Source organism: Phocoena sinus, chromosome 7, assembly GCF_008692025.1.
Source record: "Phocoena sinus isolate mPhoSin1 chromosome 7, mPhoSin1.pri, whole genome shotgun sequence".
Classification (NCBI taxonomy): domain Eukaryota; kingdom Metazoa; phylum Chordata; class Mammalia; order Artiodactyla; family Phocoenidae; genus Phocoena; species Phocoena sinus.
Genome location: NC_045769.1, coordinates 83433933 through 83452024, shown reverse-complemented (window position 1 = coordinate 83452024; position 18092 = coordinate 83433933). Strand labels below are relative to the sequence as shown.

Below are 18092 nucleotides of genomic sequence, written 5' to 3'. Positions count from 1 at the left end.
CGCTAAAGTGTGGTAAATAACAAAGCTAGTACCTTTAATACTCTCTTCAGTTTGTATTCCGTGGTCAACTCGAGTACAGCAAATACTGTGAGCAGAGATCCTACTTTTACATTTTGGATCCCATTCCATGCCTAGCAGCATCTTTTAAGCAATCAACTTGGATTAAGGGGTAAAAATTAGCCCTAAAAGAACTAAAATTTGAAAAAGTAAACACTTGTCTGATCATCAGATATGTCGATCGAAATCTGCAGGTTTCCTCTTAAGCGCGTTTTAAATATTTGAGAACCTATTACATGCAGAACAATTCTCAACACAATGCTTTGTGTACGAAAGGGAAGGTGGGAATGGATTCATATTGCACATCATGATAATTGCTGTGGAAATCCTGCACGGGTGGACAGCCCATCCTCCGCGGGTTATTTTTCCCCCTTTCTTTTCTCTTCTAGCCGAAAGACAAAACGCTTAAAGCAGAAGCCACAGGGGTGGGACACACCGCTAGGACTGGGGGTACAAACACCAGCTCCTGCAGCTCGGCAGGCGCGGAGGACCGACTCCCCACCCCCGGCTTCCCGGCGCCCGCGATTTCAGAGCGGACGAGGCGTCCCCCCAGAGGAAAGACAGGGCGCCGCAGACGCCCCCCGCCCCTCGGAGGAGTCACCAGTCACCCGCCCCACCCCGGGGTCCTGTTCCTCTTGGGCTCCCCGTGACCATTCGGGCGTGCGCTCCGCATAGAGGCCAGTGGAGCACGGTTAGGAAACCAGGCGCTCGAGACCCCAACAGCACTTACTTGCCACCCACTGGAGCCCCACCACCCAGCAGGCCAAGCAGGCCGAACCACGAGGCCTCGCGGTATCGAGCCTCCGCCCGCCCCGCCTCCTCGCCCTCCTGCCGGCCCCGCCCTCGCTCTCTCACCCCTCCCCCGCTCCCGCCTTGCTTCCCCGACAATCTCCTCGCGCTCCCGGCCCGGCACGCGCGCTGCGCCCGGCCGCCGCTGCCACCGCCGCAGCCGCCGCCGCTGCGGAGCGTTCCTCCGCGGTGCCTGGCTTCCAGCTTCGGGCCGGAACCGGAAGTTTAGGGGGCGGGGCCGGCGGAGGCCAGGGAACCGAAAACGCGGCCGAGCCCGGAGCCCGGAGCCGGAGCCAGAGCCTGGACCAGAACTTGGCCGCCGCCTGCACTGCCGCCGCCGCTCGCCTCTCCTTCCCCGCGCCGCCGCCGCCGCCTCGGCTGCCACCGCCGCGAGCTCAACCGCCAGTGGTCCGGGGGACTTTGGGTGTCCGGGCTGAAGGTCGGTCCGGACGTCGGACCCAGCTCGGTTCCCGGACTGTCCGGGCGGCAGCGGACGCCGCAGCCGCCGCCTCTTCGTCGCCTCAGCCTGGCGTTTTGTTCCGAGAGACCCGAGAGGCGAGCGGAGCTGACAGTGATTTTGACAGTGATTTAAACCCGCTTTTGTTGTTGTTGGCTTTTCGTTGTTTGGTTTTGTGTGTTGTGCTTGTGTGTGGCGGTTTTTCCCCCGTGGTGCATTTTTTTTTTAATTGTTGTGCTCGCTGTTTTTATTTTTCATTTTTTTCCCTCTTTTTTTGACCCCGTGAACGCTTTTTTGGTCGGGGCTTCCGAATATGTTTTATGACGGTTGATTTTACACCAGGAGGTTTGTTTCCGAGGAAGACCCAGGGAACTGGATATCTAGCGAGAACTTCCTACGGCTTCCCCGGCGCCTCGGGAAAATGGGAGCTGCTGCAAAGTTGGCGTTTGCCGTCTTTCTTATCTCTTGTTCTTCAGGTAGGTGCATGGAGCGCGGCGCGGCGGGGCTGCTGCCGCTGCCGCTGCTGGCGGCTGCGGTTGTTGTCGGGTCGACGAGCTTCAGCGGAGCCTGGGGAGGTTTCCCCCCATCCCGAGCCCCTCGGCGGCCGCCCCCCAGGGCTGATTATGATATGGAAATCTCCATGAATTTTACTCGTTTTGAGTTAGGTTGGTAAGAGTGACTGCTCTGTTGTTGTGGAAGTGAGAAAGTCATGGCTTGTGGCCGTAACACTGGATGACAGCGCTGGTTGGGTTGCAATTAAGCCGCAAATACCACAAGTGACAATTTATGCAAAGGTTTGAGACCCGAAAGGCGTATTCCAAAATGTCCTTTAGTGTGGCATCCTCCAAAATAAGGGTGTTTTTTTTTTGTTGTTGTTGTTGTTTGTGTTTTAACGTCTTTTAATTAGTGCTTCAGTGACTATCACAACAGAGATCAAGTCAGCTGCTACTTAATTTTGACCGTGAGAAACAATGCATTATATCAGCAATTTCATCTGGGTCTCCCCTCACGTTTTCTTCAACTTCAGTGTCCAGCAGTGTTAAAAATAGTTGTAGTTGTTGTTGTTGGAGTATTAGCAATAACCCAGTGCAGAAGAGGTATGCCGCTGTGTGTTGGTAATGTGCTGGCTTTCAACCACCATTTATGTGCTCTTTTCTGGCAGAGATTTTGCTTACCTACGGAATACTTATTTTAAACGCGTTGTATTGAAGCATTGTTTTCGGTTTAGAAGAGCCCATTTGAAATTGTTCACACTGTCAAATACACTGTAGTCTTCCAGGGTTGGAAGAATAATCTGGCCCATTTATATTTGAAATTTTGATTTTGTGAGAACGTTCTGTGGTTGCAACCAGTGGTTGGAAAACTAGTCTTTTGTATTTGAAATTCTGTAAATGAATACAGCATCTAGCTCAGAGGTGTGCAAATGTACCTAAGAAGAGAGTTAGTTTGATAGAAGAAACAATTTTAAAGTGGCAGTGGATCTATTTATCATAAAATTCAATATTCAGTTACTAGGTTGTGAGATAGAATTATAGGGGGACAACGAATTGACAGGTTTGTGGCCATGTCTTTATCTCGTTTGCCACAGGGAAATTAGAGGGTGGTAGTCTTTTCTTTGTGTACCTCTGTGGTGTGTGTATTTGTGTGTGTGTGTGTGTCCGTGTTCACCCATCCTCCCTGCCCCCCTTTTTAATAGAATCTTTTGTAATGTATAGAATTTTGCTGAATGGTACATTTCCTTGTGGTTAATAAATGGATAAAGTCTAGTCTTATGTCTGTAGTGGTATTGATCAGTTCCGGGTGGGCTGAATGTGTTGTGAAATGGCGATCATTGCCAGAGATTAACCAACAGAATCATGTCTGTTTAAATGGAAGAAAGAACATGCTTAAGGCAGGCTGACAGTTCTTTTTGTGCAGGGTTTGGGGAGGAAGATAAACAATGGTGTCTCTGAAATGAATGAATACTGGATAACATTAAACCTCTTGCTTTTGTGACATAACTTAACCATGTAGTTTTAATTTTTCCTGTAGTACTCTTCCTCCTCTGGCCCTATATGTTCTGGTTGGTGAACTCCTCTTGTTCTCATCCCTTTTTCTGATCTTCTGCCCTTGAGGAGGAGGGGCATCATGGCCACTGACCAAGGAATTGTGGACATTATTCCCTCCCAGACCCACCTGAGTCACACTAATTGGTGAAGGAGGCTATTCTTGAGCAGTCTCAAGGTATTACTTCTGGAAAAGAAGGCTGTCGCTACAAATCTTACAGCTTCCTCTGCTTGGCTTGGGAATAAAAAGAATTGAGCATTAGTTTCTTGTAGGATTATTTTCACTGAGTCAGGAGGTTAATAGCTAAAATTTTGAAATAAAGTAATTTTGTTGCTGGAGAGCACATAGATATTGCACTTACATTAAACTAAGTATCGTTGCATAGTTTTTTTAAAAAATAAACAATCCTAGTTGAACTAAAATATAATTCTGTTGAAGATAATTGAAATAAATCTTAAAGACTTTCATCCATATTTATACATGAAGATTTTTATTAAAGTATCTGATTTTTTTGAAGGCCTTTTGTTATGCATCAAACGCACTCTAAAAAATAATTTTTTATGTTTTTTTTTCCGAATTGATTTTTCTATGTAATATGTAATCTGACCTGCTGGAAGCATGAGAATGGCTATTTTTATGAGAATTAAAAAATGTCTGAAGTTGTAATTTTTTTTGTTTATGGGTATTTGATTGTTTTAAAAATCAGGTGAAGAACAGTAGTAAAGAGCAGTTTTATTTCAGATGTTTAGGATGGATGTTTACTGTTTTTTTTTAGTATTTTGTGGACTTTGATTTTTCATTTTCCATCCCATGGTATGTATACTGGAGACTGGTTATGTAGACTATTCCTCTGGGATATGGCTAAGTGTATAATGCACTCCTCTCATTCTGGGGGAAACATTTTTGAGTTTTTCCCCCATGCTGAAATGCCTTCACATTACCTTTGATTTTGAATTTTTTCATTACTCTTATCCTTCCTCAGGTTCTGTTTCAAAATACCAATCTACTTCTTAGTTGTTTTGTTTTTAAAGCATTATGGTTAGTTTGTATCATCCTCCAAATTTGTTAAAATGTGAGGATGAGTTTAATATTTGCTCTAGGACTTAGGTTTATCATATCTGGAGTGATGCAGCTATTGTGGTATTTGAGTTGCATTGGATAAGTTGAGAATTCTCTTGGTTTCTGTGGGAACTGGAACAGTCTGGTCCATATATTTGATGAAATAAGAAATGCAAATACAGTAATTTTGTGCATTTTCTTCAGTTCAGCTAGGCAGTACTGTGTGTGTATGTGTGCACGGATGTGTGTGTATGTGTGGTTGAGGGGTCATTGGCAGTACAGTGAATCTTCTGGGACTCTTCTGCACTTTGACTAAGAAGTGATAGATATTACATGCTTTGTTTTCAAAGGCAGAATCTCTCAAATATAATCCGTGATCAAATTCAAATATAATATCTTGGAACATTAAGACCAGAAGAAAAACAAAACAACACCCTCTCCCTCAATTCATTTTTTTCTGTTTATGATAAGACAGTAGTTCTCAAACTTGGGTGACTTTTGCTCCCCAGCCCTGCAGCTCTCCCCCAGGGGCCATTTAGAGATGTATTCGGTTGTCACAATTGCGTGGGAGGAGGGGAGGGTGTGCTACTGGTATCTAGTGGATAGAGGATGGGATGCTGGCTAATCATCCTATAATGCACAGGACAGCCTTCCACAACAAAGAATTATCTGGCTCAGAATGTCAATAGTGTTCAGGTTGAGAAGCCCTATTCTAAACTCTTAATTTTAAAAAGCATTAGTGTGTTAGTAAAAGGTCTCTGCTCCCCCTCACACAGTTAATCATCTAAATTTTACAGGTACATGGTATTGATCTCCAGCTGACCTTGTATTGAGAGTTTTCATTAGCTTGTAAAATTAGAATGATTAGAAAAATAGGCTATAGGTATATACATTATTTCATCCTATTATGCTTTAATAAAAATATTTTGCTGACTGTTTTGAATAAACTTTCTCCAGTCACTTGTTATAATGGAGTACTTATGAAGACTGCATATTCATGGATATGATAAATGATTGGTCAAGGTATCAAGTTTAATTATATTTGTTTTGATTCAGTAGTTTCTTTGCAATAATAATCATCTTTAAGAATATTTCCTTTTATCCTTATTGAAATTACTGTGAGTGATGTGGTGGCAGCAGGTGTGTGTGGAGGGGGGGGGGGGGATGGGGGTGGGAGGGAAGGAAGGAGAAGGAGGAGGGAGGGAGAGGGAGAGAGAGAGATTAATATGGTATCCGAAAGTTTCGTATGGAAGAAATATTTTCACTATTATATTTTACCTGAATGGAAAAACTGAATTTACACCTTGAGGTTTTTTTTTTAAAGAGTATTTCCTTTATCTAGCAAACTTTAATTTTAAGAAACTTTTAAAGTAATTTCTTAATTACATAATTTTTTTGAGAATCATTATCTGGGTTTTGGTTACCATTAGACTCATTTAGGCTATACTGCTAAGTAATATTCTGTGATCTATTGCAGACCCTTGTCCTTTTTGGGGTTAAAATTTGACCATAATTAAAAAGTGTTTACCTTGTTTTGAACTCTGGTTTTAAGGAAGTTACCCAGCCAGCCAGGATAAGAATTACAGTGAAATACTTAAAATAAGTAGCACTAACCAATAGAAAGGAAAAATTCTGAAATTGCTCCCACAGAAAAGTATACAAGTAAGTCTCATACTTTCTTTGTAACGCATCTCCCCAGACATATCTCTGGTACTAACTGACATTTTCACCTTTTGTGTCCATCAGACTCATTGTTTCATGAGAAGTAAAAGCATAACTAAACCAAATGAGATTTTAATAATCTTTAAATTGTCTCTTTAGATTCTAAAACTATTTTGTTGCTTTTTTAGTTTTGTCATTATTCTTATTTCTCATCGTTGGTGTCTCATAAATCTGTGATTTAAATGTGTCTTTTCATGCTCTCTAATGTTACCACTATCATGGTGCCCCTCAGTAAGTTAGCTAAGATTGGCAACATTTGATATTGAGGTCACTAGCACGCCTTAGTTTTATTCCATAATCTGTAACTCATCATTTCTTCCATTCCCTTTCATTGTGATTCCCTTTCTACTTTCCTCTCTTCTTTATCTTCTCTGTCCCTTCTGTACTTTCCTCCCTATACTGTAGGCTGCTTGTTTGTGGAACCCACTTGTTCCTTAGTCTCAAGGGTGGCTCAGGAGGGCTCACCCTTGGTTTAAATCTAAAGGGATTGAATTTAGAATGCTTGAGAATTGACCAGATAGTCTTTTCTACTGTTCTTTCATTTGTTGGTTTCTGGAATACCACACACACTTGGGACTGGTGTTACTCCCTTGGAAACAAATGGCTTGAACTTTACATTGCTCTGATTCATATTCCTTTTTTTTTTTTTTTTTTTTTTTTGTGTTACGCGGGCCTCTCACTGTTGTGGCCTCTCCCGTTGCGGAGGACAGGCTCCGGACGCGCAGGCTCAGCGGCCATGGCTCACGGGCCCAGCCGCTCCGCGGCATGCGGGATCCTCCCAGACCGGGGCACGAACCCGCGTCCCCTGCATCGGCAGGCGGACTCTCAACCACTGCGCCACCAGGGAAGCCCCATATTCCTTTTTAATATTCTGTTTTTCTTTAACTCTTGCTGCTTTTAAAAAGTCTATCTCTTATTATTATTCATTCATCACCTCTGTTTAAGCCAAAATTTGACCAGACCATAGAGTATATTTATCGCCACAGCTGGGACCACATTAGACTTCCTCTGTGGTGTATTTAATTGTTAGGTTGGTTATAATAGTCATGTCTAGACAGAACATTGATTTCAAATTGACTATTGAACATGAAAGTTCCAGGAATAGTATATAGAGGAAGGAGAGGGAGAAGTCAAGAAGGTGAGAAAACTGCAGATAGGAATTGACTTTCCGTCATTCTCCAACTGTTCTGTTAGTCTGTTAGCAACATATCTAGTGGTTACGCTTTGTTTAATAAAGGGGCCTAAAGGGAATGTGCTGTTGTTTCTGAGGTTGGATTTCTTAAACTATTAGTATGGTGACTTAAAGGGAAAAATGGGAGGTTCTTAAGCGGTTGTGGTCGTCGGTAGACTTGGGTTCTGGTGCCAACACTGCCGCTGTACAGCTCATCTATCATTTCTCTTACCTGAATTATTGTAGTATCTTTCTAGCTATGACTAGCTAAGTTCCCTGCCACTAATTCCTCTTCCAATCCAACCACATACCTGCCAGACTGACCTCATTAAAAAATAAGTCTGAATATGTCACTCCTGCTTAAAACCTTTCATGGACTGTGAGTCACCTTTAACATAAAATCTGAAGTCTTAGAAGGGCATACAAGGTCCTTTTTCATTTAGATCCTGCCTGTTTTCTCTAACCTCTTGGTATAGAGGATAAGAGTATAGGCTCTGGAGTTAGACTTTCTTGCTTTTACATCCTCGCTTCACAACTTAACCTTAGGCAGATCACTTCACCTTTTGTGCTTCAGTTTTGTCATCTACAAAATGGGGATATTAATAGTGCCTACCTCACTTAGTGGTTTGAAGATTAAATGTCAGATAAATTCTAGGTATTCTGCTGTGGCTCCTCCTCAGCATGAGTCCTATATTCCAGATATACAAACTCAACCTTCAGTTTCCTGAATGTGTCCTCCTTTATTGTATATTAGTATGGTACTTTTGTACATGTTATTTCTTTCTCCTTTACCTGGCTAACTCCTTGTGTTTAAGACTGAGAAGTACCACCTCTTTAAAAACAACAGTTCTCTGCCACTCAGCCCACATTGAGTTAGTTGATTTCTGTTCTTTATAAATGACCTTGATTTCAGTAATTAATGTAAATATTTACTTGCATATATACAGTATAGACTCTGAGCTCTTTGAAGACATCTTCTCTTTATCCACAAACCCACTACTAAAACCTGGTACACAATACGTGCTTAGCAAATGCTTACTGAATAAATGAAGTGACATTTTTTCATTTCTGGGCCTGAGTTTCTTTTGTGTACTAAAGCGATAAACTTGGATTAGATGATCTCTGAACTTTTTTCCTACTCTAAAAGCTTTATGATTCTATAGTTCTAAGGATATATTTTAATAGTGACATTTTATTAAGAAAAAGTGATTTTGCTGGTGGTTTTTTGAGTATCCTTAAGTTCTGCCCCCTTTTTTAATGCCGTTTCTCGGTTCCTTAGACTAAATCTTTTAATATAATTTGAATTGTATAGATTTAGAAGACATCGTAGAGTGCTTCAAATTCAGTGGCTTTCAGCTTTTTTGACCATAACCCACAATAAGAAATACTCGTTGTCTTGACTCAGTTCCCATATACATAAATGTGTATGTGTATTTATCAGAAATAGAAGTTTCATGAACTTACTGTGTGTAGGACACTTTTGTTTGTTTTTTTATTCTATTTCATTAACAAATTTTTGATTATGACCCATTAATTAATTCAGTGACCCACTAATGGGTTCTAAACTCCTAAAAAATACTGGCTTTATTCTTTCGACCCACTCCTCTGAGTAGGGAAGGAAGCTGTCTATGTAAATATGTGCAATAAAAAATATGCGCAGTGAAAAATATGCTCATTATTTAATCTGCAAAGGAGAACTTGTGCCTAGGTGCAGAATATACGGAAAACTGGTCCCAAGGGAGAACATGGACCTACCCTGACTGAGCTAGTATCTCTCCTGGACTAGCTGGATGACTTACGGACACACAGAGGTGCTAAAACAAAGTTAGATTGTAATTTGAACAGTTCAGATTTTTTCATTTAGGAAAGGCTTGTTGGAGGAGATAGGTCCCAATAATAGGAAAAAAAAATGTCTTGGCAGGAGGTTAAGTATATTCATCTTAATATGAGGGATTAGGAACAAAATGGGATGAGGAATACAGAAAGCATTTGTGAGTAAACTTGACTGTGGATGGAAGGCAAGTTGAAATGGAGGAATTTTGGACTAAATCTGAGGAAGAGATTTCTGTGATGAAAAAATGTTTATAACTGCTTGAAGTAGAACAATCTCAGTTGAGAGGGTTAAATCCAGATGAAAAGTAATTAAAACCAAGAGGAGGTAAGCGGGTGGATGATGGAGACCCTGATAGATGTCCCAAATACTTATAGTATGTGGACTATAAAATAGAAAAACAGCTTGGAGATTAAGGTAGGATGGTAGCACTACTAAATAAAATTGGTAAAGAAATAACAAGCCAGAAGAAAATAGGAAGCACTTTCATAACCAAAGAAATTCTACAGACAGAGATGAATTTAGAATATAAGCATGAATGAAAATATAAACATAGATTTGGGAAAATAAGAGTTCATAAAAAACATGAGAGCATATAATATTCTTTAACACACATACACTGTACGGTGTATATGTCTCCATTGTGAGGTTGAGTTAATTCTAAGCTCTAGTAGCTCAATGTGTTGTTTGTGTTTAAATAATGGTCAGATTCCAGTAATTGCAGTGATTGCTCATACTGGTCATTCAGATTATATTCTTTGAAATCTATGTGAGGCATTTTCTTCACAGTAAATTATACTGTTTTATAAAAGTAGTTTTAGAAACTTTTCTGAAGTTGGTATATGTGATTCAGACCTGAATCCTAAACCTTTTCAATACCATTCTTTTGGACTAGATAAAAGTATTTTTTTCTTTGGCTGACTATCAGTAGCTGTAATCATATTGGGAATCATTATATTCTCTAATGTTGCTGAAGAAAAATAAATGTAAAGCAATGAGATAATTATTAGGAGGACTCATGTTGGGGAGGCTTGCCTTTTTAAAATGAATCGTCTTTACATATCATAGTAATAAGCCTATCTTATCTAAAGCTTTTGAGAAAGGATTTTTTCCTACTTATGATTACTAACTATATTTTATAGAAATGAGACCTCTACTGGGAAAAATCTGTTGGTCTTCACATCTTTATGATATATTGTAAATCAAGCTTGTTCCAAGGCATTATTTCAAGAGGAAGAGGCATGGGCAAGTTATCAGATGCTGGCAAATTTCTAAAGTGCTGAGATTAATTTTTTAAATTTGTAAACCAAGATGTAGTAAATGAAATAATATGCCACATAACACAGTAGCTGGTTCATAGTAGATCTTACATACATGTCAGTTTTTAACCTATCTTTAAAAACGTAATATGTAAAACATTTAAATATACAGATTCAGTTCTTGGGAGGCTTTAAAAATTTGCTCGTAAATTACTTATAAGTTAATATGAAATAATATTCTGACTAAATGATTCAGCCAAAGAAAATATCAATAACGCTGCCAAATAGGTGCCAGGAAACATCTAGAACATTCAGCTATCATAGTTCTTTTACAGAGTTCTTTAAGGTCTCATTGTTCTAGCATGCGTTAAAAGGAAACATTGGCGTTAAACCTTCATCTTTATGTATTTGTTGGAATTTAAAGTATTTCTCATAGGAAATTTCACGTAAACCTTAAGTGTTTTAAAACTTTTCATGTAAAATCTTGAAAGATTCTCAAGTCAGTTTTGGGGTACCAGTACCAGCTACCAGCCACAAGCTTCGTAAACATGATCAGTGGAGTTTTGAGGTCAGTATTTTGAATGTGGTATAATATTTTGGATTAAAACTTAAGAGTCTCTCATTTAAATTCCTGCTTTCCTACTGACTCTTCTTTGACCTTGGTAACCATGAAGACTTTACTCATCACTAAATTAAAGAGGATGAAATAAATATGCATTCATTTAACAAATAAATATTGAACTACATGCTAGGGGTACTGCTAGGTGGTTGGGATGTAGCAGTGAACAAGACAGACATGATAATGCCCTCACAGAGCTTACAGTCATAAAGTAAGTAGTCAAATGAATAAAATAATTACAAATTGTCATATGTGCTCTGACAGGGTTCTGAGAGGGTAACTCTTTATTTGCCTCACATCACCTCTCACAGTCTCTAATTATTCAGTTTATTTATCTACCTAGTTATCATCTGTTCTTTCCACTACTAGAGTGTAAATGCTGTGAGAGAGAGTTTCTCACTTATTCATCACAGTACCCCCAGGTCATGGCACAGTTTCTGGCACAGAGTAGAAGCTCAGTAAATATTTGGCTGGCTGCCTGAAGAAATGAATGCAAGGATGGGACTGGAGAGATAGATAGGGACAAGATCCTGCAGGGCTTTTGATCTAAGCTGGGAAAGAGAATAAAATCCAAAGGGCAATGGAAAGCAAAGAGCTTTAAGGAGGAGCTTGACCTGGGTTATGTGTTAAGATCACTGGCAGCTATCTGGAAAATATATTGGAGGTGTGTAGGAGTGAGGAGGAGACCAGTTAGGAGACTGTTATGTCATCCTAAGCTAGAGAGACTCTCTAAGATCCTTTCTAGCTTTGTATTTTAGAACTTGCCTACACTTACCAGTCTTATTTTACTAGTTACCCCATTTTTTCCCCTACTTATTATTACTTAAGAAAAATGGATAGCTTATTGTGCATGTGAGGACTGAATACAACGTCTCAAAAAAAAAAAAAAAAAACCTCAAAAAGAGAGAAAACACAGACCAGAGGTTATTGAATTTTTGTGGCAAATGCCTATCTTTAGATTCCATGCACCTGCTAATTTATATTCTTACTAACCATTCCTATTTCTCTTTGAAACTTTGGCTTTACTTCTTTTCAAATGCCTATTTTTTTTTTTTTTTAATTTTTTTTTTTTTTTTTTGCGGTACGCGGGCCTCTCACTGTTGTGGCCTCTCCCGTTGCGGAGCACAGGCTCCGGACGCACAGGCTCAGCGGCCATGGCTCACGGGCCCAGCCGCTCCGTGGCATGCGGGATCTTCCCGGACCGGGGCACGAACCCGCGTCCCCTGCATCGGCAGGCGGACTCTCAACCACTGCGCCACCAGGGAAGCCCCAAATGCCTATTTTTTAAAAAATAATGTTACCTCTTTATTGTTTTAACACGTAATATACGGTATTGTTGATATGGCTGAAGATTTAGAAACAGAAAACTCAGCATATTTTGTATCTTAATTCTTAGGAACTTGATATCTTTACGGGTTATCAGGGTCTTACAATAAAGGCTGAAAGGATAAATAGTTAATACTGTAGGCTATTATTTTTACTCAGGGCTATCGCCTCTGTTAAGTAGTTAGCTTGAATATTTTTATCTGAAAGATTTCAAGCCTCTACTGTTAGTGGGAGGGGGAGGTGGTGCTTGGCACAGGGAAATCAACTATATTGGCAGAAGTTCAGCAGCATCATCTTTGACTAGGGAAAAACTGTATTATTACACAGAGATAAAGCCAGAAGAGACGTTAAACTTTACTGAATTTAGCAATATAATAGTGGCTGCCTGTTTTCATTTGGTTTCATTTAGTTTCTTTCATTTTGGAAGTAGGTAAACCTAACTGCCCGTCTTTGGTTAGCCATCTTCTTCTGTAAAGAAGTGTAGCTTCACCCTGTAAATATTACAGGCCATTTTATTTATTATGACCTTAAAGTAGTTCTAGAAGAAGAACTGGTCACTAGACTTTGTGCTACTTGGTAGTGGAGTTTCATACATACAAGGTTAGTGAGTAGAATTTGCTAATTTTTTTTTTTTTTTTAAGCTAAGTGTTGAAATTAACTTCTGTAAGTACATTTTAAAATGGTTTGGGGAGAAATGAGAAGTCAAAGCGTAAAGGAAATGATTAAAAAATGAGTAAGGGCAGTTGCAAGATATTAATTATTCAAGATGAGCATGGTAATAGTAAAGCAATTTGATTAGTAGGCATTCAGAAGAAGAATAAAATCCCTTTCTAAATGACCATCCTTTTATTCTCTATAAGTATTGCATAGTAAATCTTTCCAGGTAACCTTTTAAAATATTCTGTTCTTTAGTTCTTTAGAGATACATAATACCGGTTTGGGTGTTGAATTAGGAAATTAATTGCTAATTTAATTGTTTGTTAAAATGTAAATAGAGATTGCCTGTTAGTTGAGAGGGCTAGAAATAATAGAAGCAATTAAATTAGTATGGTTTAACTGCTGAGAGGACCTAACAAACTATCAGATACTATTTTCTAAATTAACTATCCCTGTCAGAATCATTTTTATGAAGAATAAACTACTCAAACTGAAGAATGAAATAAAATTAAAAGCTTAGGGTCAGAGAAGAATATTGTTACATATTTTTTCTTTTTGAATCAGTGAAGGGTAGTTTTGGTCTTTTATCTACAGATCTTTCACCGCTGTAGCCCAAGAATAGCCCTACATCAAGATTTGTAATTCTTAGTCTAGCAACATATATTTAGCAACCCTGATTAGGCAGGATTTTTATAATTAATATGTAGTCTTATTTCCATAATACGGAAAGAAATCGGCTCACTAAGAGAGCATAAGAGTAGATGAGCCTAGTCTGTTACAAGATTATAGAATTTTCTACCTTTGGAACATGTGGTTACCCAGCAAGGACTAGTTACAGAAATAGAAGCTAATCTTGTTGGTACAGGCGTAGCTGTTGCTTGCAAAGAATGGTTTTCTCAAAAACAAACAAATAGCAGTAGGTCCTTCATTTCAAATTAAGTGCAAGTAGTTAATTATGCAGTTTGGGGGCAGGTATAGTAGAAACAACAAACATTCTGTAGGGAGAAAACTTCTGTGTTGGGCCTTTCTGTGCCATGGTGTGATATACCGTGTGAACTTGAGAAAATTCCATAACCTTAGTTTATTCATCTGTAAAATGGAGTTTATAATACTGCCTCACAAGATTACAGTGAGGATCAAAGACTGCATGCACAGACATAAGCACACTCATATATGTGTGTGTATATGTATACACACACATACATATATATGAAGCTTTTAAAACTTCATAATGTTATGTAAAGTATTTGTAATAAATGATTTTTTTCAAGGAGAGCAATAGGAGAGGTTCAAGTGAACTGTAATAACACTTTTAATTCAGAATTTGTGATTCTTCATCAGTAGACATTTATCTTTACCCTGTGAATAAAGGAATTAATTCTGTGAACAACTGAATATAAAATCTTAGAAGAATGTCTATTCCTTACAGTGACCCATAGCTCCTACAAACAAATCAACTGTTTCTTATTCATCCAAACTTTTTTTCCCGCTTGCCTTCCATTAATACTTATGAGGGGGACCATATCTGACTTATGCACTGTAGTTTCCCCAGTGTTGGACACGTAATAGGTGCTTAACAAATATTTGTGAATGAATATTGAATGCTTTCAAGTGCTTAGGATAGAGTCCACAGACTTTTTTGTAAAGGGCCAGATAGTAAATATTTTAGTCAGTCTCTTTTGGAGCTACTCAGCTCTGCCAGTTGTAACACAAAAGCAGTCATAGACAATACGTAAATGAGTCAGTGTGACTGCGTTCCAATAAAACTTTATTTATAGATACTGGAATTTGAATTTCATATAATTTTCATGTGTCACAAAATAGTATATTCTTTTTTTCAACCACTTGAAAATGTAAAAACCATTGTTCAGCATCTGTACAGCTGCAAACTGGATTTGACCCATGGGCAATAGTTTACCAACCCCTGGCATACTGCATTGTATAAGTAGCACCCTCCCCCAACTTAGAAATAAATATATTATTTTCCAAAAACTTTGTTTGGAACCTGGGAAGCATTTTCTTATAGGATGATCGTCATCTGTGTTGGTTACGTTCCCAGACCAATCTACAAGCCTGTTTTACCTCCAGTGTTCTGTATTCCAGCAATACAGCTTTATCCCTAGGAATAACACTGTGTCTGAGGGAAAATGGATTTAGTATTCCTTCTGAGACCAGAAGAAACATAGACTCTCCCCAGCACTATCAGAATTTCCTTCTTCCCTGATCTCTCATTTCAAGTACCCTGCTCCCTGGGGCTTCAATAGGGTGGTATGGTGACAGGGCTAAAAAGCGCTTTGTGTATGTGATTAGGGAGGAGAAAGGTGGTGGGGAGAGAAGAATGAAAGAAAATAGAAGATATCAGGATGAATCACACACCGTAGGGGTAGTACTGTTTTGTGAAACCTCAGTTATGTGTGTGATTGTATGTATACATGTACTGGGTCACAGTGAAAAATGTATTTCTTACTGTAATTTGTAGTCAGAATGTTTGAAAGCCTGTGGTTCTAAGGGTTTGAGGTACTGATCCTGAGATCTTTTTTCCCCTCTTACTGCATATGAGAGCCAAATGAAAAATATAAAGGAAGCCTCTTGACCACTTGGGGCAGTGTGTTTCTGGTAAGGAGTTACCTTATGAGGTAGTTAACCTGTTTTACAGGTGAGAAACAGGGTCATACAGCTAATAAGCATCACAATTGATATTCAAACAGATTCTTACCTTATTTAAGAATATGTGCTTGAGCTTCCCTGGTGGCGCAGTGGTTGAGAGTCTGCCTGCCAATGCAAGGGACACAGGTTCGTGCCCCGGTCCGGGGGGATCCCACATGCCGCGGAGCGGCTGGGCCCGTGAGCCATGGCCGCTGAGCCTGCGCATCCGGAGCCTGTGCTCCGCAACGGGAGATGCCACAACAGTGAGAGGCCTGCGTACCGCAAAAAAAAAAAAAAAAAAGAATATGTGCTTGATACTTTATACCATGTTGTTTCCCCTGTAGGGAAAGAAGCCATGTATGACTTCCATTGTGTTTCAGAGGATGAAAAACATCCCAATTGGTGGCAGCTCACCAGATTTCTTGAGACATTGGCTTAAGTATTAGGACAGGGCCACTGGAAGAAAATGGTTAGGAGCTCTGTATGAAGAATGACATGATGTGTTAGAAAAGAGGGGGCTCTGTCATTTTACTTTTAATTTTTCTTATTTCTCTTCTGTACTACTATCCCTGCTCCTTCATACCTCACCACCAACATGGACTGTTAATTCATACTAGAAACAGCAAGGAAGGGTTTGAGGGTGAGGTTTAGTGAGGAAGAGTAATATAATCTTGTCTTTAGCTGAAAGGAGAATGAGGAGGGAAACCCAAGTAGCTGGGCCACCTGGCCACCCAGATGAATTGGCTGTTCCCAAGTGGCAGTGTATAAGTGGGTGTAGGTAGAAAAGGACCTGCTATTAATTGTGATATAAGCCGAAGTCTTGGCTTTGGAGACTTGTAGCTTTGATATGCTAATTGAAAATAGTTCTTTTTTAGTTATTAAAGGAAAGCCTCTCTTAAGCAATACTTGGTTAGTCTAGACTTAGTTACCCATTTTAAGTACTTAAAAATCAGAATCAATGTTTAAGACATCTCTTTCTCTTATGTATTAAGTTAGCAAGTATGGTGAAAACAAATTGATGCTGATTCTGATTTCTAACTTGATTTGGAACTGTCTTGGGAAGAAGTAGACTGATAGGAAGGCTGTTGTTCTTAACTAGAAAAGTAATGAAATGATAGCGGATGCCTGGTTAATTGAATGGAAAGATGACAGATACTTGTAAAATGTGTTTATCTTTCTCAAGCTGAGTTGAGATTCTTGATTTTGCAATGGGAATTACTAATTCATATAGAAAACGTTTCAACTAGTAATATCTGAAGACTTGGACTTAATATCTTTTATCCCAATCTCTTACCCCTGTGGTACTGCTTACCATGTTCTGTATTATAATTGCTTGCGAATGTGTGTGTCTTCCAGCTGACCTGGAGTTCTTTTAGGCTCATTCATTATAGCGCTAAGTTAGTATTTGATGTAGGTTAAGCATTGGAGCCAGAGTGGCTGGTGATATATCTTGGCTCCATTATTTTCTGTCTCTGTGACCTAGGGCAAGTTATTTAATCTCATCTGGAAAATGGAAATAATAATGGTACTTACTTTATACAGTTGTTATAAAGTGTAAGTGAGTTAATATATCTAAAGTGAATTGAATGATATCTGGCATGTAGTAGGCATTCTGAATAACTCAATAAAAATATTACTTGAAAGATAAAACACAGACTGGGAGAAAATATTTGCAATATTTGATAAAGGATTGTTATCCAAAATAAACAAAGAACTCGTAAGACTCAACAAGAAGAAAATGAACAACTCGATTAAAAAATGGGCCAAAGATACCTCAGATACCTCACCAAAGAAGATATGCAGATGGTAAATAAGCATATGAAAAGATGCTCTACATCATATGTCATCAGGGAAATGCAAGTTAAAACAACTAGGTACCACTACACAACTATTAGAATGGCCAAAATCTGGAACACTGACACCACCAACTGCTAGCAAGGATGTGGAACAACAGGAACTCTCATTCATTTCTGGTGGGAATGCAAAATGGTATAGCTACTTTGGAAGACAGTTTGGTGGTTTCTTACAGAACTAAAAATCCTCTTACCATATGATCCAGCAATCATGCTTTTTCGTATTTACTCAAAGGAATTGAAAACATTTTCATACAGAAACCTATACACAGATGTTTGTAGCAGCTTTATTCCTAATTGCCAAAACTTGGAAGAACCAAAATGTCCTTCAGTAGGTTAATCGATAAATAAACTGTGGTACCTCCAGACAATTATATATTTTTCAGCACTAAAAAGAAATGAGCTGTCAAGTCATGAGAAAACATGGAGGAACCTTAAATGCATATTACTAAGAGCCAGTCTGAAAAGGCTACATACGGTATGATTACAACTATATGACATATGGAAAAGGAAAAATTATGGAGACAGTAAAATGATCAGTGGTTGCCAGGGATCGGGTGGGAGAAGAGGGATGAATAGGCAGAGAACAGTATTTTTAGG

At 39.2% G+C, this 18092-nt stretch overlaps 1 protein-coding gene across 2 annotated transcripts in view; it reads left to right on the top strand.

Annotated features, from left to right (window-relative positions):
- Positions 1 to 1066: 1066 nt before the first annotated feature.
- Positions 1067 to 18092, top strand: part of ACVR2A (activin A receptor type 2A) — an 87146-nt gene continuing 70120 nt past the window's right edge. Inside the window, exon 1 of one of the 2 annotated variants that reach the window (XM_032637482.1) lies at positions 1067 to 1779. In XM_032637482.1, the coding sequence (XP_032493373.1) occupies positions 1725 to 1779 (55 nt within the window). In that variant the 5' untranslated portion in view covers positions 1067 to 1724. The remainder of the gene's footprint in view (positions 1780 to 18092) is intronic. The other variant, XR_004350726.1, reaches the window with a different exon arrangement.